This window comes from Ranitomeya imitator, chromosome 3 (genome assembly GCF_032444005.1).
Source record: "Ranitomeya imitator isolate aRanImi1 chromosome 3, aRanImi1.pri, whole genome shotgun sequence".
NCBI classification, from domain to species: domain Eukaryota; kingdom Metazoa; phylum Chordata; class Amphibia; order Anura; family Dendrobatidae; genus Ranitomeya; species Ranitomeya imitator.
The window spans coordinates 708,396,819-708,416,427 of record NC_091284.1 but is presented as its reverse complement, the minus strand read 5'-3'; the positions used below and the strand labels follow the sequence as shown (position 1 = coordinate 708,416,427).

Below are 19,609 nucleotides of genomic sequence, written 5' to 3'. Positions count from 1 at the left end.
TTAGTTTATTGATGCATCCAGACAAACAAAACCGCTAAACGTTTTCGGTCCACACCGGACCTTCGTCAGAGCGTTTCTTAGACATTGACTAGTAAATATATAAAAATAAACATAGTGTCACATGATGCAGAAGTATACGTCATATAATGCAACAATAAAAAAATCGACCTAACGGTGAAAAAACAAAAGGCAAACATATACGTGATGCTCCATCTGGTGTAGGGAGACATGTGCCAGAGAGATGAAACTATCCAGAATAAACGGTGCTCCGTGCGAGGTGGAGATATGGTCCGTGCTGAGATACTGGATAAGGGAAATAACAATCGTGCTGGAGATGAGAGGACGCTGGTGATGGTGTGACCTCAGGACAAGGAGGTCTAGCTAAGTACGGTAAAAGGATACAACACAGAAATGTACTATACAGAGATTAGAAGCGCAGACATGTGGTACAGAATACGCCTCCAGTGAAGCTATGTGGAATAGCATGGTGGATGATCTAACGTGAGGACCTAGAGAAATAAAGGATACGTGAGTCTGTGCACATAAATCTAGCTGGGCACACCAGAAAATAGGGAGAAAATAAGGAAAAACAAAGGGAAGACCAAAAAGGTGAAGAGGAGAAAAGAAAAGACAAGGTAGAATGGGTCCTAAGAGAGAGAAATAGGAAAGTAATATATTTATATTTAAAGTTATATTACTTTCCTATTTTTCACCGTTAGGTCGATTTTTTTATTGTTGCATTATATGACGTATACTTCTGCATCATGTGACACTATGTTTATTTTTATATATTTACTAGTCAATGTCTAAGAAACGCTCTGACGAAGGTCCGGTGTGGACCGAAAACTTTTAGCGGTTTTGTTTGTCTGGATGCATCAATAAACTAAGAAGCTTTTCTTCTCAAAAATTGAGTGCCAAGTTTCATTCATCTTTAATATACGGGGTGGACACCCTACTTGAGCACCGCCAACCCTCATATCTACTGAGTGCCGTGTTTCCTTACCGTATCCTGCATATAATATTAGCGCTCCTGCTTCCTGTCAACATATAATATTAGTGCTCCTCCTTCCTGTCTACATATAATATTAAATCTCCTTCCTGTCTATATATAATATTAGCGCTCCTGCTTCCTGTCAACATATAATATTAGTGCTCCTCCTTCCTGTCTACATATAATATTAAATCTCCTTCCTGTCTATATATAATATTAGTGCTCCTCCTTCCTGCCTACATATAATATTATCAGCACCAACTCTTATCTTCTATCTCAGTAGTGTAACAATCCGTCTTCATTGCATTCAGATTTTACCCGTGAATTGAGAGTTTTGACAATGAATCAGTGAAGGATCAGAGAAGATTTCTCTGATAAGATATATTGGAAAGTTTCTTATTTTCACGTGTTCTATTGATTTATGGAATACAGTAGCCGTGTGGAAATAAATCCGCACTATACAACACCCTCTGGGGAAAACGGATGACTGCAGCTATGGAGGGATACCAATGTTAAAACTTAACTTTTAATAACCATATATAACAACATTAGAACCCAACAAAAAAACACATAAACAAGTGAAAGGTGCTCAAAATAACCAGTGCTCAAAGTAAAAAATTGAACGGTCTCACCACTCAGGACGGACACATGAGTATAATCGATAATTCAGCCAATGAGGCTATGAGGAGTAATGGTCCATTACTCATCATAATAAGGAAATATTATAATTTGAAAGTACTGTTTAGTAATTGATTTATTTGGCTTTTTAATTAGAAAGTATCCCACTAGCAACAATATGTTTCAGGCACAATGCATATTTTTATTTTTTTTCAACTAAATTTTGGATGGTAATAAAACAGTGTCATGACAAAATTAAGAAAAGTGTAAATTGCTAAAGGAAAAAGACAAGAAAGTGAGAGGGATTCCATTTCCGCCATTATTCAATAATTCAAGATGTATTATGGTTGTAATGGCATCACTTAAGTGTATGCTGACTTCCCTGGAAAATGAAATGGACAATTGACTTCAAGCTTAGGTCTTAGCATAGGTATACAGTTATCTCTTACCAAATATTGTAAAGCATATAACACATGAAGAAAGTTTAAGCTACTATTGCCAATTTTTATTTATAAAATATACATAATTTTGTATATCTAATATATAATACTTTTTTTATTTGCAGCGTAATAGCTTCGCTATAAATGCAGAGCAATTAGTTTGTGATACTTTATCCACCTAATATCGACACTCAGATGATTCAAATGATACATTTCTAATTAGGACTGTAGATGTCTTGCATTTGCATACTATATTTTTAGTATTTTCTGAAGTATACTATATATTCATTTGTTTAGAAAATTTCAACTTTCCATTTGAAAAAAAAATGGTGCTGGAAAAAGTAAAAAAAAAATATACTAAATTTCAGAATTTGATTCCTTGTACGTCCAGTTTTTTTTTTTAGTCATTAAAACGATAAGATTTGGTTCTCATAAAAAGGCAAGTTGTATAATTATGTTCCGTGTTTTATAATTATTACTTTTTTTTTTTAATTGGCATTCGCAAATTCCATACATGAATGTGGCTCAGCCTTGGCGTTTAAATGGTTTGCATGAAAACATTGAAATCCCAGCTTGATTCCCACCATGAAAAACGTTGCTGATTTATGATGACTGATGCATGCATTTATCTGCTATGATTTTGATCTGTGAATATGAATTTCATGGTTAAGATGCTAACCATGAACATTACCTTTCTGTATATGTAAGTTTTCAAGCATCTACTGTAACTTGCAAATATCAATTTGACATGCTGTATGTAACAAAGGGAGTGTAATATTTAATTATACAGTGAGGACAAGGTAAGTGGTATACCTAGTTTATGGAAATGCGAGCCACCTAAAACTGTGCCCCTAAAGCTGCAAAGTACCTTGCAAGTTTGTATTGGCATTTTCATTGGGATTTTAACCCTGCTGTTGTCTTCGGTCTGGGGAGACCGATTTTGAACTTTGGTATTTTTTGGGGTGTTCAAGATGCGGTTCTGAAACTTGTGGTTGATTGACTTAAATGAGGATGGGTCGGTCGGCCACGGGTTTCAGAGCCGCATCTTGAATATTTTAAAGAATATTGAAGTTCAAGGTCGGTCGTTTTTGACCGAAGACAACAGCAGGGTTAAAGAAACTGAAAGTTCTCTTTGTTCTTGGTATAATTAACACATAGTTTTTGAGAAACAATGAAGAAGCCAATGCCCAAGTGATGAAAGTCTAGTAATCAACCAGATCTGATGTTTTTCAAAACTTTTTATAAAACAGAAACAAGTTTAATCATTTCTAAAAGTTAGAGAAGTTGATGGCTATTCTTAGGATAGGCTATCAATCTTACATTGTGTGGTGTCTGGCTCCCTATGAGTGGAATAAAGTAGCAGCAGTGCCATGACAAGCGCCACACCCCCTTTATTAGTTACCAAATCTAAAAAACAAACTATGAGCGCTCCATGGTGAAGTCCTGGTGATAAGAAACAGGGACGAGTAGATGGAATCTGCTCACCTGGTGGTCAGCCACAACTCAGATGCGAGTAGTAGTAAAATGGTATTCCTCTTATAGACTGCAGCTCTGCCCTTTAAAGACGACATTAAAAAAAAATTGCAAGGCACAAAATTTTAAAATAATCATTGTGGTAGGTGCTGTCACTGTGAAAACAAGAATGAGAAATTGTAAGAAAACAAACTTTTATTAAAAGATAAAAGGCAGCAACGCGTTTCAAAACTGATCGAATTTTGAAACGCGTTGCCGTCTTTTAATAAAGGTTTTTTGTTTTTCTACAGCTTCCCATCCTTGTCTTCTTTGTGAGAGCGCCCACCATAATATTTTTTTTCTTAATCTTTGTTTATTGTTTATTACCAGGCATGGCACGGTGCCGACTGTGCCCGAGTATTGCAAGTTCAGTCTTGATTGATTAAAGAGTTGAAGTTTTAGGCGTCCATTCTTATACTTATTGTAATGTGAAAAGAACACATTACGTTTTATTTGTGTCAATATTTTTTTTTTCTGTCAGATTTTGGTGTCTAGATTCTTTAGTGCTGAAAAAAATACTGCAATGGTTTATGTTTAATTAAGCATGTTCAGACTAATGCGCATGTTGTGCTTATGCTGTGCGCACATTTTTTGCATCGTCTCTTAAACAATAACTAGCAGTATGAAAAAGCAGGGCTCCGCTTTGTGTCCTTTCAAAAGTCTGTTCCAAACTTGAAAATTGCATTTTGGCATAACCTGTACGGTAATGCCTGGAGGCAAAGGTCAAAGTTGGGTAAAGTTGGTGGAGACAGAATATATTTTAAATCTTTTTGCAATTCGTTTTTATAAATATTATTTACGTCAGCTATTTATAAATTATAAAGAATAATAGCCAAATCATTTCAGAGTTATATTCTTTAAGCTAAAGATGTCTTTTCTTTGAGACATCCGGAAATGACCAAGCATGGAATAGACTTTTCACTCTAGTTATTAATTATGCTGAGCTTCTGCAAGATTAGGACTCACAAAAAGCTAAGTTGTCATATCAAACTTTACATTCACAGCCTAATTATATATTTTTTAGATTGGGCGACTTAAAGGAAATTTGTCACCTGGTTTTTGGTACACCATCTGAGAGCTGCGTGATGTGATTAGAGGCCATGACTCTAATGATGTATCACTTACTGGGCTGCTTGCTGCAGCTTTGATAAAATCACTGTTCTGTCTAGTGCAGATCTAGCAGTTCTCTGAATGCTGAGCTCTGTATAACTCAGCCCACACCACAGATTGGCAGCGTACACTGTGCAGGGGAAGAAAACTGCCGATCAGTGGTGTGGTGGGGCAGGTTTGGAGTACCTGGCAGCTGATTTTCTATTTCTTTAGTGATAATCTCTTTCTGATAAAACAGAAGCAGCCCTGTTAGTGACACAGCACTGGAATCATGGTCCCTGCCCCAACATCATGCTGTTCTCAGATTAGGTGGGAAAAACCTGGTGACAGATTCCCTTTATGGTATAACTTACTGATCGCTGGGGGTCCAACTGCCAAAACTGCCAGTGATCCAGAGAACCGAGGTCTGAAGTAAGGGAATTGAGCCCTGCAGGTCCCCTTTTTGAAAGGAGCAGAGGTGCGTATGCTTAATTTCCACCCCATTATATATATGGGACTGCTGGCAATAGCTGAGCATTGTAGTCAGCATTCTCCGGCAATCTGATAGACAATGAATGCAACAGAAGTATAGCCACCGCAGTTGTGCTCAATTCATAATGGGGCTCTATAGTTTCCAACACCCTCCATTCTTAAAATCACTAGAGGTCCCAGCAGTCAAACCCCCAGCGACCTGTATGTCATCGCATTTAATATGGTTAGGGGATTACTTTATGTCTTTGGAATAACTCTTTTAAGGGTTTTGGTTTCAGCAAAGAAAGATTATCTATTGTGTAATAAAAAAGGTTTTTCAGTTTTCCAATATACTCTCTGCATCAATTTTCTCTTTTATAAGATCTTTACTTCCTGTCATTGAGTATGAGCCATTCTTGAATACTCCAACTAGTTATAAATGTTTTCTGATCATATAATGGATGCAGAACGGTAAAGCTCGTTACTGTGCAGTTATCAGAACTACCATCCGACAACCCAAATGATCGTCACTTGATTGGAACACATTTTCATTTTATTTGGATTTGTAAATATCTGAGGTTGTAGGTTATAATAATCACCTTGGCAGTTAAAAGATGCAACCATTTTTTATTCCTTAAGTCCAGGGTTTTACAACGACTTCGGTAGATGGCCAAAATACATTTCCCCCAGTCCACCAAATCCCCACCCCAGGGCTGATAGATTCACTGTCCCGGCACAAGGCGCTACTCACTGTCTCCCAGCTTTTGGTTGGCCCACAGATTTCCTATATCCTGCCAGTATAGTCTGTAGTCACAGTCCACGCTCCTCCTGACGACAGATCTCCAACCAACAACAACAGTCCTTAATAAAATTCCTCAAATCCAGATGACAGATCCCACAACCATAGAACGTGTATCCAGCCCAGCAGGCAACTGATCTCCAAACTCCATAGACCATGCATACATGGACACCAGGACCTCAGCAATAGATCCTCACCCCTCGACGTCACTGCACCAACTCCCCCACTAAACATGTGGCTTATTCTTCTCCCTCTCTTGAGATCAGTCCCTGAATGGGAAGACATGTTGACACCCTGCCCCAAAGCTAACTGTGCATTGGTGGAGGTATTTTCTTCTGGCGTAAGGCATCACCTGATACTACATGTGAGAATCCTTGTGGTGATGGCTCCGCTGGGTCTACTATCCCCATCCATACAATAGGACTAGTGACTGGGAGAACAATGGCTTGAGGCTTCTGAGACACCAAGGAAAGTAATCGAATGTTTGCTTTCCTTTTTTACCAATCTTGGGACTGGCCTGGAAAAAGTCTGCATCCCTTAGAGCCGTAGACTCCGCTCTACGTGCATTGGTCCAAAAGTCTTTAGAACAAGGTCAGCTCCTCACACTATTACATAAATAAGCTTTTGATAGAATGACTATAAGAAGAGAACTTGAAAAATGGATGCATAAAGTATATTAGAAATTGTGTAACTTTTCCATATTAACTGAATAACTTCTATTTGCTGAAATCAGACTACTCCTTTTTCCCATAGAGAAGACAGTTTATATTATGGCCAACTATCCAGCATGTAGCCTAATATGTTGTTTTAAATTATAAGTAGGTTTTAATCAGGTATAAGAGATTATGTTTCTTTCTGGTATTAAACCAGTGGAAACATCTAAACTAAACAGATCTTACACAGCCAGATGTAGGTTAGGAAAAGCCAACATTACTAGAGTTGCTATTTGCTGTGTTTCATCCTTTAACAAAAGGGTTTGTCCAAAGCTGGAAAAAGATGGCTGTTTCTTCCCGGAACAGCGGCACAACCTGTCCATGGTTTGGTTCTGGTATTACAGCTCAGCTTCTTTATAGTAAAGGGATATAGGTTCAGTACCAAAACCAGACCCAACCTGTAGACAGGGGTGAATTTGTTTTTGGAAGGAAGTGGATCTGTTGTTCTAATCCTGGACAACCCCTTTGGATGTTTACACTATAAAAGATCTAAATTTTAATTCTTAAAGTCATGCAGAAGTGCAATATCTAAAAAGCATTTCTTTGCATTTTATTCTCCAGGTCTGAAAACCATTGTGGGAGCCCTCATTCAGTCTGTGAAGAAGTTGTCAGATGTCATGATTTTGACCGTGTTTTGCCTCAGTGTCTTTGCTTTAATCGGTCTACAGCTTTTCATGGGTCATTTAAGGCGGAAGTGCGTTGTTTGGCCAATCAACATGGACGATCAGTATTTATCCAATGGCAGCAAAGGGTTTGACTTTACTGAATACATAAGCAATGAAAGTATGTAGTACAGTGCCTATGTTGAAAACTGTACATTGTCTTGTGTAATGTTTATTTTATGTATGATTGCTTTTATCAGAGTTCACTGGTGGTTAAAGTGGAAGAGATGCAGACACTGCTGACTGATCCTTTTTTTTTTCTCTCTGATACAGTGTCATGTTTTAGTTGGTAGACAGGAAAGCTAAATTTCTTTTCAACTCCCAGAAGACAACCATATAGCTCCAATTGCAAACAGATGATCACATAACATTACATCGCCCATCCGGGAATAGAAAAAAAGAAATAACTAAAGGAAATCTCATTATAAGTAAATATTTTGCATTAGTAAATTGCACTCATTCTGTTTAGGGAGTTAAAATGACCACAGACACTGACAGAAACATTCTGGAATGTTAACAAGAGAGGTGAAGGTGAGCATTTTCAGTAAGAAGCTTCTCCATTTTCCTTCATGTGTAATAAGATGTACCCTCAATGGATAATCTGACAAAAGACTGGAGATATCGAGGGTGCTAAAGTAAGAAGCGTAGAGTAGCTGTTTGTGGTGTCACCCCTAAGCTCGAAATACAGCTCCCATTGATATAGCTTCTCCACATATCAGGGGAAACCTGGCCTTCACCCTTTAACCTTCTGTTCAGGGATCTGGACTTATGATGTGATTCTAGGTTGCGTCCATGAAGTTTCTGCTGGCTGGTGAAGAAGGTTGTCAGGATATTGAAAAGTCATGGGTCGGAGCCAAGAGGTAAGGCTAAGGAGCAAAATTTGCAGGCAGAAAAGTAGTGAGAAAATGAGCAGAGGTCAGAAACTGAAATCAGTACTCACATCAGTGGCAGAGAACAGGGGTGTAAAGCAGGTTAAACCGAACTTATAACTGGCAGTGGGCGCCAGGGATTCAGAAATTTAGTGAACAGCCTTTCCCAGTGCTCTCAGCAGCAAGATAGGAAGAAAGAAACCAACCTCCAAGTTCCCTGCCTGGATGGTGCCACAAGTCCCAGAGAATTAAACAGGACTACCACATTTCTGCTGCGAAGGCAGAAACAGGCGGCAAAGTCTGCTTAAACTACTTGCGACCCTGTCTTTCTGACTTATTACTAGAAATACCAAGGGTGTTGATGTAAGAGGAGGCTTTTCAGACTACTGTACACTCTGTCTATCTGATCTAATACTGGAGATACTAGGGATGTTGAGGTAAGAAGAGACTTCTCACACTGCTGTCCACTCTGTCTATCTGATCTAATACTTGAGATACCAGGGTTCCTGAGATAAGAAGAGTTTGGTCACACTGTTGTCCACCATGTCTATCTGATCTATTACTGGAGATGCCAGGAGTGGTTAGATAAGAAGAGGACACTCACGCTGCTGTCCACTCTGTTTATCTGATCTAATACTGGAGATTCCAGGGTTGATGAAGTAAGAAGAGAGTGCTCACCCTGCTATCCACCTTGTCTATCTGATCTACTGGAGATACCAGGGTTGCTGATGTAAGAGGAGGCTGCTCACACTGCTGTCCACCCTGTCTATCTGATCTAATAATGGAGATTCCAGGGTTGCTGAAGTAAGAAGAGGCTGCTCACGCTGTCTGCTATCCACCTTGTCTATCTGATCTACTACTTAATATATCAGAGGTACTGAGGTAAGAAGAGCCTGCTCACACCGCTATCCACTCTGTCTATCTGATCTATTACTTGAGATACCAGGGTTGCTGAGGTAAGAAGAGGCTGCTCACACTGCTGTCCACTCTGTCTATCTGATCTACTAATGGAGATACCAGGGTTCCTGAAGTAAGAAGAGATTGCTCACACTGCTATCCACCTTGTCTATATGATCTACTACTGGAGATACCATGGTTGCTGAGGTGAGAAGAGCCTCTTCACACTACTGTACATCCTGTCTTTCTGGATGCTAAGTGGCTATTGTTCCTGGAGATAGTTTGATAGTACATGGTATAAGATATCTCCAGGACACAGCAGCTGAGCTTCCTACTGGACATGCTCACAGGCACCTGTACTATTAATATTCCAGGAGAGGTTTATGTCTTAGTAACAAGATTACAGCCATTTTAGTAGCATAGTGACTATATCTTAAGCAAAATGAATATGATTTACTAATTAGTGGTTTATAGGAATTTATTTATAATGTCATTTCCTTTGCATATTTATTTATTTTTGTTTCTATTCACAGAGAACCCATTTAAAGTGAATCTCGAGCTTTTTCATGAGATGATAACTACATTTTAAAATGATGTGTGCATAATTCTCTGAAAACAGTGAAATGTCTTAAAATGACCACATCTTTAAGGAGACCACATCCTTCTTTTCTAGAACACATTTCCTGTGACAAATTATTATTTCCTCCATGTATTATGCATGCTGGCCATCTTTTGTGATATGTGATCCTCTCAAAGAGGTCTCCCTGTATTTCTTTATAGTAATTAGATCTTTTTCTGATCCAAGTCCCCTGCAAAGACATACTGTATATTTAAAGGATGAACGGTATAATTAGCAATTAGAATAAGAATAACACTAGTAAGTGCAGGAGTTGCATTGCAGTTCTGGGCCCTGGAACCTACGTGGTCCCAAAAAGGTCTCTTTGGTACATATAAGAAGACCAACACTTTTAAAGACCAGTGATGGAGGCTCTGTTGGAGGTTTGTTGGGTACCACAAGCTTCAGGTTACGACCCTGGCAAGTAATTGGTCAATTAGGCATTCAAGTAATTCATTGTCAGGGTAGATAAAAAAATATAAGCGTAGTGTAGGTCCAACTAAAGTGCTGAATTGAAAATTCAGAATGATCTCAGATATCAAAGATATAATAATATATAAGAGCTATCACATTGAAAAATTCTGAGATCTTAAAATACCACCAATGTTAACCCCATTAACCCCAAGGGTGGTTTGCACGTTAATGACGGGCCAATTTTTACAATTCTGACCACTGTCCCTTTATGAGGTAATAACTCTGCTAAACTTCCATGGATCCCGGTGATTCTGACATTGTTTTCTTGTGATATATTGTACTTCATGGTAGTGGTAAAATTTATTTGATATTACTTGCATTTATTTGCGAAAAAAACAAATTTGGCGAAAATTTTGAAAATTTCGCAAATTTCAAACTTTGAATTTTCATGCCCTTAAATCACAGAGATGTTTCACACAAAATACTTCCTAAGTAACATTTCCCACATGTCTACTTTACTTTACATCAGCACAATTTTGGAACCATTTGTTAGGAAGTTATAAAGGTTAAATTTGACCAGCGATTGCTCATTTTTACAACACCATTTTTTCTAGGGACCACAATCACATTTGAAGTCACTTTGAGGGGTCTATATGATAGAAAATACCCAAAAGTGACACCATTCTAAAAACTACACCCCTCAAGGTGCTGAAAACCACATTCAAGAAGTTTATTAACTCTTCAAGTGCTTCACAGGAATTTTTGGAATGTTTAAAAAAAAAAGGAACATTTAACTTTTTCACAAAAAAATTACTTCAGATCCAATTTTTTTATTTTATCAAGTGAACCAGGAAAAATTGGACCCCAAAAGTTGTTGTATAGTTTGTCCTGAGTACGCTGATACCCCTTATGTGGGGGTAAACCATTGTTTGGGTGCACGGCAGAGCTCGGAAGGGAAGGAGCGCCGTTTGACTTTTTCAACGCAAAATTGGCTGGAATTAAGATCTGATGCCATGTCGCGTTTAGAGAGCCCCTGATGTGCCTAAACAGTGGAAACCCCCTACAGGTGACACCATTTTGGAACCTAGACCCCATAAGGAACTTATCTAGATGTGTGGTGAGCACTTTGAATCCCCAAGTGCTTCACAGATGTCTATAACGTTGAGCTGTAAAAATAAAAAATCATAAAAATGATCTTTTCGCCCCCCAATTTTTTATTTTCCCAAGGGTAAGAGGAGATAGTAGACCCAAAAAGTTGTGCAATTTGTCCTGAGTACGCTGATACTCCATATGTTTGGGTGCATGGCAAAGCTCGGAAGGGAAGGAGTGCCGTTTGACTTTTTCAGCCAAAATTGGATGGAATTAAGATCGGACGACACATCGCATTCGGAGAGCCCCTGATGTGCCTAAACAGTGGAAATCCCCACAAGTGACCCCATTTTGGAGAACCCCGAGGTGTTTCACTAAAGTTTATAACGCCCGGGCGTGAAAATAAAAAAAATCGTATTTTTTCCACAAACATGATCTTTTAATTCCCTAATTTTTTATTTTCTGAAGGGTAACAGGAGAAATTGGACCCCAAAAGATGTTGTCCAATATGTGGGAGAGAACTATTGTGTGGGTGCATGTTGGGGCTCGGAAGGGAAGTAGTGACGTTTTGGAATGCAGACTTTGATGGAATGGTCTGCGGGCGTCATGTCACTTTTGGAGAGCTCCTGATGTGCCAAAACAGCAGAACCCCCCATAAGTGACCCCATTTTATGAATTACACCACTAGGGGTGCAATGATCATTTTGACACCATGGGTGTGTCCAGAATTTTAAACCATTGGGCAGCCATGCAAAGAGACTTGGGAGGAACGGAGCGCTATTTGCCTATTCAAGTGAATGGTTCTGTGCACATCTCAGTGTGTTTCCATGGACCATGTGTCCGTGGGCAAAACATGCTGACATGTCCGTTTTTTAATGTCCGCACGGGCCACAAAACATCCAGTACATGTGCATGCGCATAACACACATGGATGTCATCCATGTCACGCGCATCGGCGCCGGAGAAGAAGCATTACAGTAAGCGCTGTTCCCCGGTGCCGGGTGCTGAACATGACTCTCATCATTCTCCCCTGCTCTACTGGCGATCGGCACAAGCAGGGGAGAATGATTCTCCCCTGCTTGTGCCGATCCCTGGCAAAGCAGAGGAGAATGATGAGAGCCGTATTCAGCACCCGGCACAGGGGAACATCGCTCACTACAACGCTTCTTCCCTGGTGCCCATCCTTGTGGAGCTGATGCAGCACACGCATGCCACACGTGCGCCGCAAGTATTACACAGACAGACACTGACATTTCCGGTACCGGAAATATCAGGACGTGTGAAAGAGACCTTATAGCAGGTTTTTATGTTTGGCTGCTGTCACACACTAAAAGACGCTTTTTATTGCAAAAAAATATTCTTTGCATCACCATATTTTGAGAGCTATAATTTTTACATATTTTGGCCCACAGAGTCATGTGATGTCTTGTTTTTTGCAGGGCGAATTGATGTTTTTATTGGTACCATTTTCGGGCACATGACATTTGTTGATCGCTTTTTATTCCGATTTTTGGCAGAATGAACAAAAACCAGCAAATCATGAATTTCTTTTTGGGGGCGTTTATACCTTTTTGCTTGTGGTAAAATTGATAATGCAGTTTTATTCTTTGGGTTATTGTGATTACAGCGATACCTCATTTATATTTTTTTTATGTTTTGGTGCTTTTATACAATAAAAAACTATTTTATATAAAATATTATTATTTTTGCTTGCCTTTACTTTGAGAGATATAACTCGTTTATTTTTCCGATAATGGAGCTGTATGGTGGCTTGTTTTTTGCGGGACAAGATGACGTTTTCAGCTGTATCATGTTTATATCCGTCTTTTTGATCGCATGTTATTCCACTTTTTGTTTGGCGGTATGATGATAAAGCATTGTTTTGTGCCTTGTTTTTTTTGTTTATGGTGTTCACTAAAGGGGTTAACTAGTGGGACAGTTTTGTACGGCGGGTTTTTACGGACGCGGGGACTCCAAATATGTGTACTTTTATTATTTTGATTTTTTTCACTCTAATATATATTTATTGATAGAATAAATATTGTTTTTTATTATTATTTTTTATTTTTTTAATAATTTTACAATTTTTACAATTATTTTAATTTTTCTTTTTTTTTTAATTCGTTCTTACTTTTCCACCGTGTCCCACTGTGGGATACTCACTTTTTGCATGCTGATCACTTCTATAGCATGCAGAAGCTGTCAGCGCTGCAGTTTCTATTACACTGACCTGAGAGACTTCCTGACATGCACTGTGCATGACAGGAAGTTTCTCAGCTCTGGAGACCCGGATGTCATCATAACGACATTGGGTCTCCATGGCAGTGATCATGCGTCATGCCGCGGGGGTCTCTGATCCAAAAGCAGGGGGACTGTCAGCTCCTGTGCCGGCTCCGGGATGCTGCGATCGTGTTCGATCACAGCATTCCAGGGGTTAAAGTGTCGGGAGCCATCCGTGACCCCTCCTGGCACTTAGTGCCGGGGGTCAGCTGTGCCAATCCGCTGACACTCGGCCGCACATTCCCCGTTTGTGCGGCTGATTAGTAATGACGTACTATTCCGTCCATGGGAATAAAGGCCCAGGTCACATGGACGGAATAGTACGTCTGATGGCAGAAAGGGGTTAAAGGGAATCTGTCAAGAGGATTTCACACCCTAAACTATTGATATGGTGGAACAGACTGGCCATGTAAAGGTATTGCTGGACTTGTCTTTGAAAGAACAAGAAATAGGCCCCATGGCTCCATAAAGTTTTTAAGACATAAGATTTAGGGAAGGCCATTTGGACATCAAAACGGAATTGATATGGTCCACATTATAGTTAATAGGGTCCTACTGGTGCCGTTTGCATGCATCTTGTATCTGATGCATCCTCCACATCAACTCTGTTTCTCTTTCCCCAGGAAAGCAGAATTGCCTAATGCAGATGTGAGCAGAGCCTTGTGAAAAGCTCGAGTCAGATGTTTATAGAGCACATTTATAAAATATGTGTAATATCCGTTTCTTGATGTATGTGTCAGAGTGAAATTGTTCTTATCCATATAAAATATACATTTGACTTTGTGGGTCACACATTGTATTCTATCATTGATTTTTTTTCTATTGTTTTCTTCCTTTTTACCCTCCTAATTTATTTTTCAGCAAACTATTATAAACTGCATGGAGCCGTAGATCCAATACTATGTGGGAATGGCACAGATGCGGGGTAAGACGCCTGGCATGACTGATTTTGTCTTATTGGAGAGTATATGTTAAATGCCATTTTGTGAAACAAAAACATTAATTCATGATTTTCTGCAGTTTGTAAGTAATTTTGTTTCAACTTTTAAAGGGAACCTGTCACCAGGTTTGGCCGATACGAGTTACGGCCATCACCTTTCAGGGCTTATTTACGTCATTCTATAATGCAGTAGATAAGACATTGATCCGATCTGCAAGATAAGAAAAATAACTTATTATACTCACCTGCAGGGGCGGTCCGGTCCAATGGGTGTCGCAGGTCCTGGTCCGGTGCCTCACATCTTCTTGCTTCACGGGCTCCCCGGCATCACGGTCCCGACGTGACATCCACATGAAGCAAGCAGGAGGACGACATCGCAAGAAGATGGGAGGCGCCGGACCAGGACCTGCGACACCCTTTGGACCGGACCGCCCTCCAGGTGAGTATAATGAAAGTTATTTTTCTTCTCTTGCAGGTTGGAACAGGGGCTTATCTACAGCATTATAGAATTCTGTATATAAGCCGTGGTGGTGGCTATAACTTGTATCGGCCAAACCTGGTGACAGGTTCCCTTTAATGCATAAACGCCACATATTGTCAAAGTTAATAGTCACAAAAAATAAGCCATTCATTTTGTATTACCTGCACATTATGATAACTACCTAGTTAATGTCTAGCTTAGAAATCCCATTTTCATGTGCCCTATCAGAGATTCATGAATTAATAAAGGGGCTCAAGTTCCTGATTTCTTGGGGGCAGAGAGGTTACAAAATCCATCTTTCTATGTCCTGTCCTGCCCTGCATTATATGTGGGGCATTGAGAAATACCTAGATTCCCTATGTGATCAACTTATTGTCAATGTACCCTTATAACAAGTAGTAAGAGTCCGAGCAGAGAACCCCTTTAAAGATTATTTTTAGTGATGAGCGAGTATACTCGTTGCTCGAGTTTTCCCGAGCACGCTTGGGTGGTCTCTGAGTATTTGTGACTGCTCGGAGATTTAGTTTTGTTGATCCAGCTGAATGATTTACAGCTGCTAGCCAGCCTGAGTACATGTGGGGGTTTCCTTGTTGATAGAGAATCCCCACATGCAATCAAGCTGTCTAGTAGTCGCAAATCATGCAGCTGAGGCAAGAAAAACTAAATCTCTGAGCAGTCATAAATACTTGGAGATCACCCGAGCGTGTTCTGGAAAACCCAAGCAACGAGTATACTCGCTCATCACTAATTATTTTGTGTGTTTTCCAAATGTATCAGGAAATGACAACAATTACAGCTTAGCAGGATTGTCATCTATGTTTTCTAGACTCTTGAATAGGAAATCTTGAGCAAAGACAAAGCCTCATGTTATCACATTCGCTTGTATTTGGTGGTTTTCTTGCGGGGCACATCCTTACCTCATTGTGTATTTAGGTGGATTTTCTTCAAGACACGTAGCACAAGGTGCTATTATTAAGTCACATACTCAGTCTCCAGTCAGCACATAGTCTCTTACGTTATGCAGCATTCCAATACGTTTCTTACTTTTTTGAAAGAGCAGATAATTCTTTCGTAACATCTTGTGTTTGAGGCTTGATCTGTGTCACATCAGTAGAAAAAAACATTAGGAACCTTAAGTCTAAAGGTTGCTTTGACTTTATTTCCATTTCTTTTTTCTCACCCAAGGCAATGTCCAGAAGGTTACACATGTATGAAAGCAGGGAGGAATCCAAACTTCGGCTACACGAACTTTGATACTTTTAGTTGGGCTTTTCTGGCCTTATTTCGCCTTATGACTCAGGATTTTTGGGAAAACTTGTACCAATTGGTAAGCAAACCAGAAGTTTACATTTGGTTTACAATATTTAGTGTATGGTGTTTTTATAAATATTGAATAGTCGTTGCAAATCGTTGTAGAATCCAAATGTGAAAATATCAGAGCACTCACTGGCACTTCAGCTTACTTGATTTATTTTAAGTGCAACATAAGAACATTGACAAGTTAACCAATGGCTGTTTAGCCTATGATAACATGTCTCATCAGGGCCTCAGCCAATTACAAAGATTGTATATAATTGTACTGGGACATTGTAAAGGGGCATTCATTTTAAATAACCTAAAAGCTTGACCACTTTGGAAATGACAAAATTAGTTATTAGTTACCAAATGCTGCAATGCAAACACCACTGACTTTCCTGCTCCAGACTGCCTTTCTACTGTTCCAGTACCATCTCTCATCTTTTTTCCAGCATCACCTCTCTGCTGTTTAAGCACAATCTCTCTGCTTGTCCAGCACCACAACTCAGCTTTTCTAGCATCCCCTCTCTGCTGTTCCAGCACCACCTCTTTGCTGTTCCAGCATCACCTATCTGCTGTTCCAGCATCACCTATCTGCTGTTCCAGCATCACCTCTCTGCTGTTCCAGCATCACCTCTCTGCTGTTCCAGCACCACCTGTCTGCTGTTCCAGCACCACCTCTCTGCTGTTCCAGCACCACCTCTCTGCTGTTCCAGCATGACCTCTCTGCTGTTCCAGCACCACCTCTCTGCTGTTCCAGCACCACCTGTCTGCTGTTCCAGCACCACCTCTCTGCTGTTCCAGCACCACCTCTCTGCTGTTCCAGCATCACCTCTCTGCTGTTCCAGCACCACCTCTCTGCTGTTCCAGCACCACCTGTCTGCTGTTCCAGCATCACCTCTCTGCTGTTCCAGCACCACCTATCTGATGTTCCAGCACCACCTCTCTGCTGTTCCAGCACCACCTCTCTGCTGTTCCAGCATCACCTCTCTGCTGTTCCAGCACCACCTCTCTGCTGTTCCAGCACCACCTGTCTGCTGTTCCAGCATCACCTCTCTGCTGTTCCAGCACCACCTGTCTGATGTTCCAGCACCACCTCTCTGCTGTTCGAGCACCACCTATCTGCTGTTCCAGCACCACCTCTCTGCTGTTCCAGCATCCCCTCTGTGCTGTGGAGCTTGCCTGACGAAGCTCCTTTTGAAATCCATGCAAACCATTCTTGATTCAAATATTTTGTCAACGTATTAGTCCATAATTTATATACACTTTTTTTCTTCCAGACAATGATTTGAGAAATGCGCTCTCTAATTGTGTTGTAAATGGTAACAAATGAAAATCGTTGCGTTTATCTTTTAGGCCCCGGCACGTGCCCCTTGATGTTGGCAAATATAAATGTGCAACTATTTGACTGCCATTTTACAGCTTACTAAGAACCAGCAGTGGAACTTTACATTTCTCATTCCGAAATGTTGTTTTTGGGTGGTTACAAGTTGCAATTCTACTTGATAACTCTTTTTCTTTTGAATGTAGCACAATGCTACCTTATATATACATTTAGCAATTTAGGTATAAGAGACTGACGTCTAGTGTTAACACAAAGTTAATAAGCAAAAAAACTTTGGAAAATGGGTAATACCTGAAAGTGTTAAATACGTCTATATATTGTAACATAGACAAAGGCTTTTCTTCTTTTATAACAATATTACAAAACGAAATCCTCTTTGTTCTGTTTACGCTGTTTAGGTCCTACGTGCTTCTGGAAAAACGTACATGATCTTCTTTGTTTTGGTCATCTTCGTGGGCTCATTTTATTTGGTGAATTTGATCCTGGCTGTGGTCGCTATGGCTTATGAAGAACAGAATCAAGCAACTCTTGAGGAAGCCGAGCAAAAGGAGAACGAATTCAAAGCAATGCTGGAGCAGCTGAAGAAAAATCAGGAAGACCAGGTGTGACCTCAATATGAAGACGTACATTAATAAATGCATGACACATATTGCATAAAGGCGAGCTGTGAGCGGGTGTAAATACTAGATCATAGTATGATTCCCCAACTTCCTCTGATTTATACACTTGTCTATGCTACATGTGCTCCAAACAAGCAAAACAACATTGGTAGATTATGATATTTACCTTTTTTTTTGTCTCTTAGGCGGCAGCTATGGCTACATCAGCCGGCACTGTTACTGAAGATGCTGTGGAAGATGAAGAAGGGGATGCTCGGATGTCTCAGACATCTTCAGAACTTTCAAAGTTTAGTACTAAGAGCGCAAAGGAAAAAAGAAACCGCAGAAGGAAGAAGAGACAGAAAGAATTGTCAGAAGGGGAAGAGAAAGGAGATTCCGAAAAAGTGTACAAATCAGAGTCAGAAGATGGTATGAAAAGAAAAGGGTTTTGGTACCCTGACAATCGGCTTGGACGAAAGTTTTCCATTATGGATCAGGTAATAAAAAACAAAAATATGTATTTAAAGCAGTTTACTAGAACTATGACACTCGGTGGGCTGTGATTGAAGAATGCAATACTGCTGAGTTGTAAAATGGAGGAGGAAATGTGGTGTTGACGTTTAGGTTGATATGGAAGTACATGTAATGCATTAGTTATGCGAACACTAAGGTAGTTTATGTTGCAGCATTAGGTTAGAGCTGGATATTTCTGTCTTCCCCCTATATTGTACTATACAGCAGCTCAAGGATAATATTACATTACAGCAGGAAAGCAGAACCATCCTGCTGACATCTGTAAGTGTTTGAGAAGCAGAGTGGTGGAAAGGTGAGCAGAAATGAAAAGAACATTAGGCTTTGGTGTACCAGTATTCTGCTTTATCTAGATACAACATCCCAGCAACTATGAGAAAGCAAGATGGATACAAAACAAAGAAGTTACAGCCCTTCAAATCAGAGTGACCGTTAACCATGCAAGTGTCAAAAACAGCTTCCATTAGTGCCTGCGAGAATATTCCCATAAGGCCGGGATCACACATGCGAGAAACACGTCTGTGTCTCGCATGTGAAATCCAAGCTCTGGCGCCGGCACTTGGGAGCGGAGCGTGCGGCTCCATGTGTTGCTATGCGGCCGCCCGCTCCGCTCCAGAGTGCCGACGCCAGAGCTTGGATTTCACATGCGAGACACAGACGTGTTTCTCGCATGTGTGATCCCAGCCTAAGAGAGACACTCACAGTCCATCAAATAGTGATGACCATAGCCTTCCATGATAACTATAAATCAAGATGTCCCCATAACGGGGTTGCCCACTACTCAAACAACCCCTTCTCAATCCCTATGTTTACCTCTTGTAACAAAATACTGACCTCCTGTGCCAGCACTATTAGGCCGGGGTCACACTAGAAAGAAATACGGACCAGGTAGAGGCGCAAAAACAATGCATTGCACTCGGACCAATGTTTCTCTATGGGGCAGCTTCCATCAACCGT

General features: G+C 40.2%; 1 protein-coding gene across 4 annotated transcripts in view; it reads left to right on the top strand.

Annotated features, from left to right (window-relative positions):
* The window catches only part of SCN8A (sodium voltage-gated channel alpha subunit 8), a 295,986-nt gene that overhangs the window by 198,040 nt on the left and 78,337 nt on the right, over positions 1–19,609 (top strand). For all 4 annotated transcript variants that reach the window (XM_069758645.1, XM_069758642.1, XM_069758644.1 and 1 more), the window contains 5 exons: positions 7,195–7,416; positions 14,322–14,385; positions 16,067–16,208; positions 17,921–18,124; positions 18,328–18,618. In XM_069758645.1, coding sequence (XP_069614746.1) covers positions 7,195–7,416; positions 14,322–14,385; positions 16,067–16,208; positions 17,921–18,124; positions 18,328–18,618 — 923 coding nt within the window. The remainder of the gene's footprint in view (positions 1–7,194; positions 7,417–14,321; positions 14,386–16,066; positions 16,209–17,920; positions 18,125–18,327; positions 18,619–19,609) is intronic.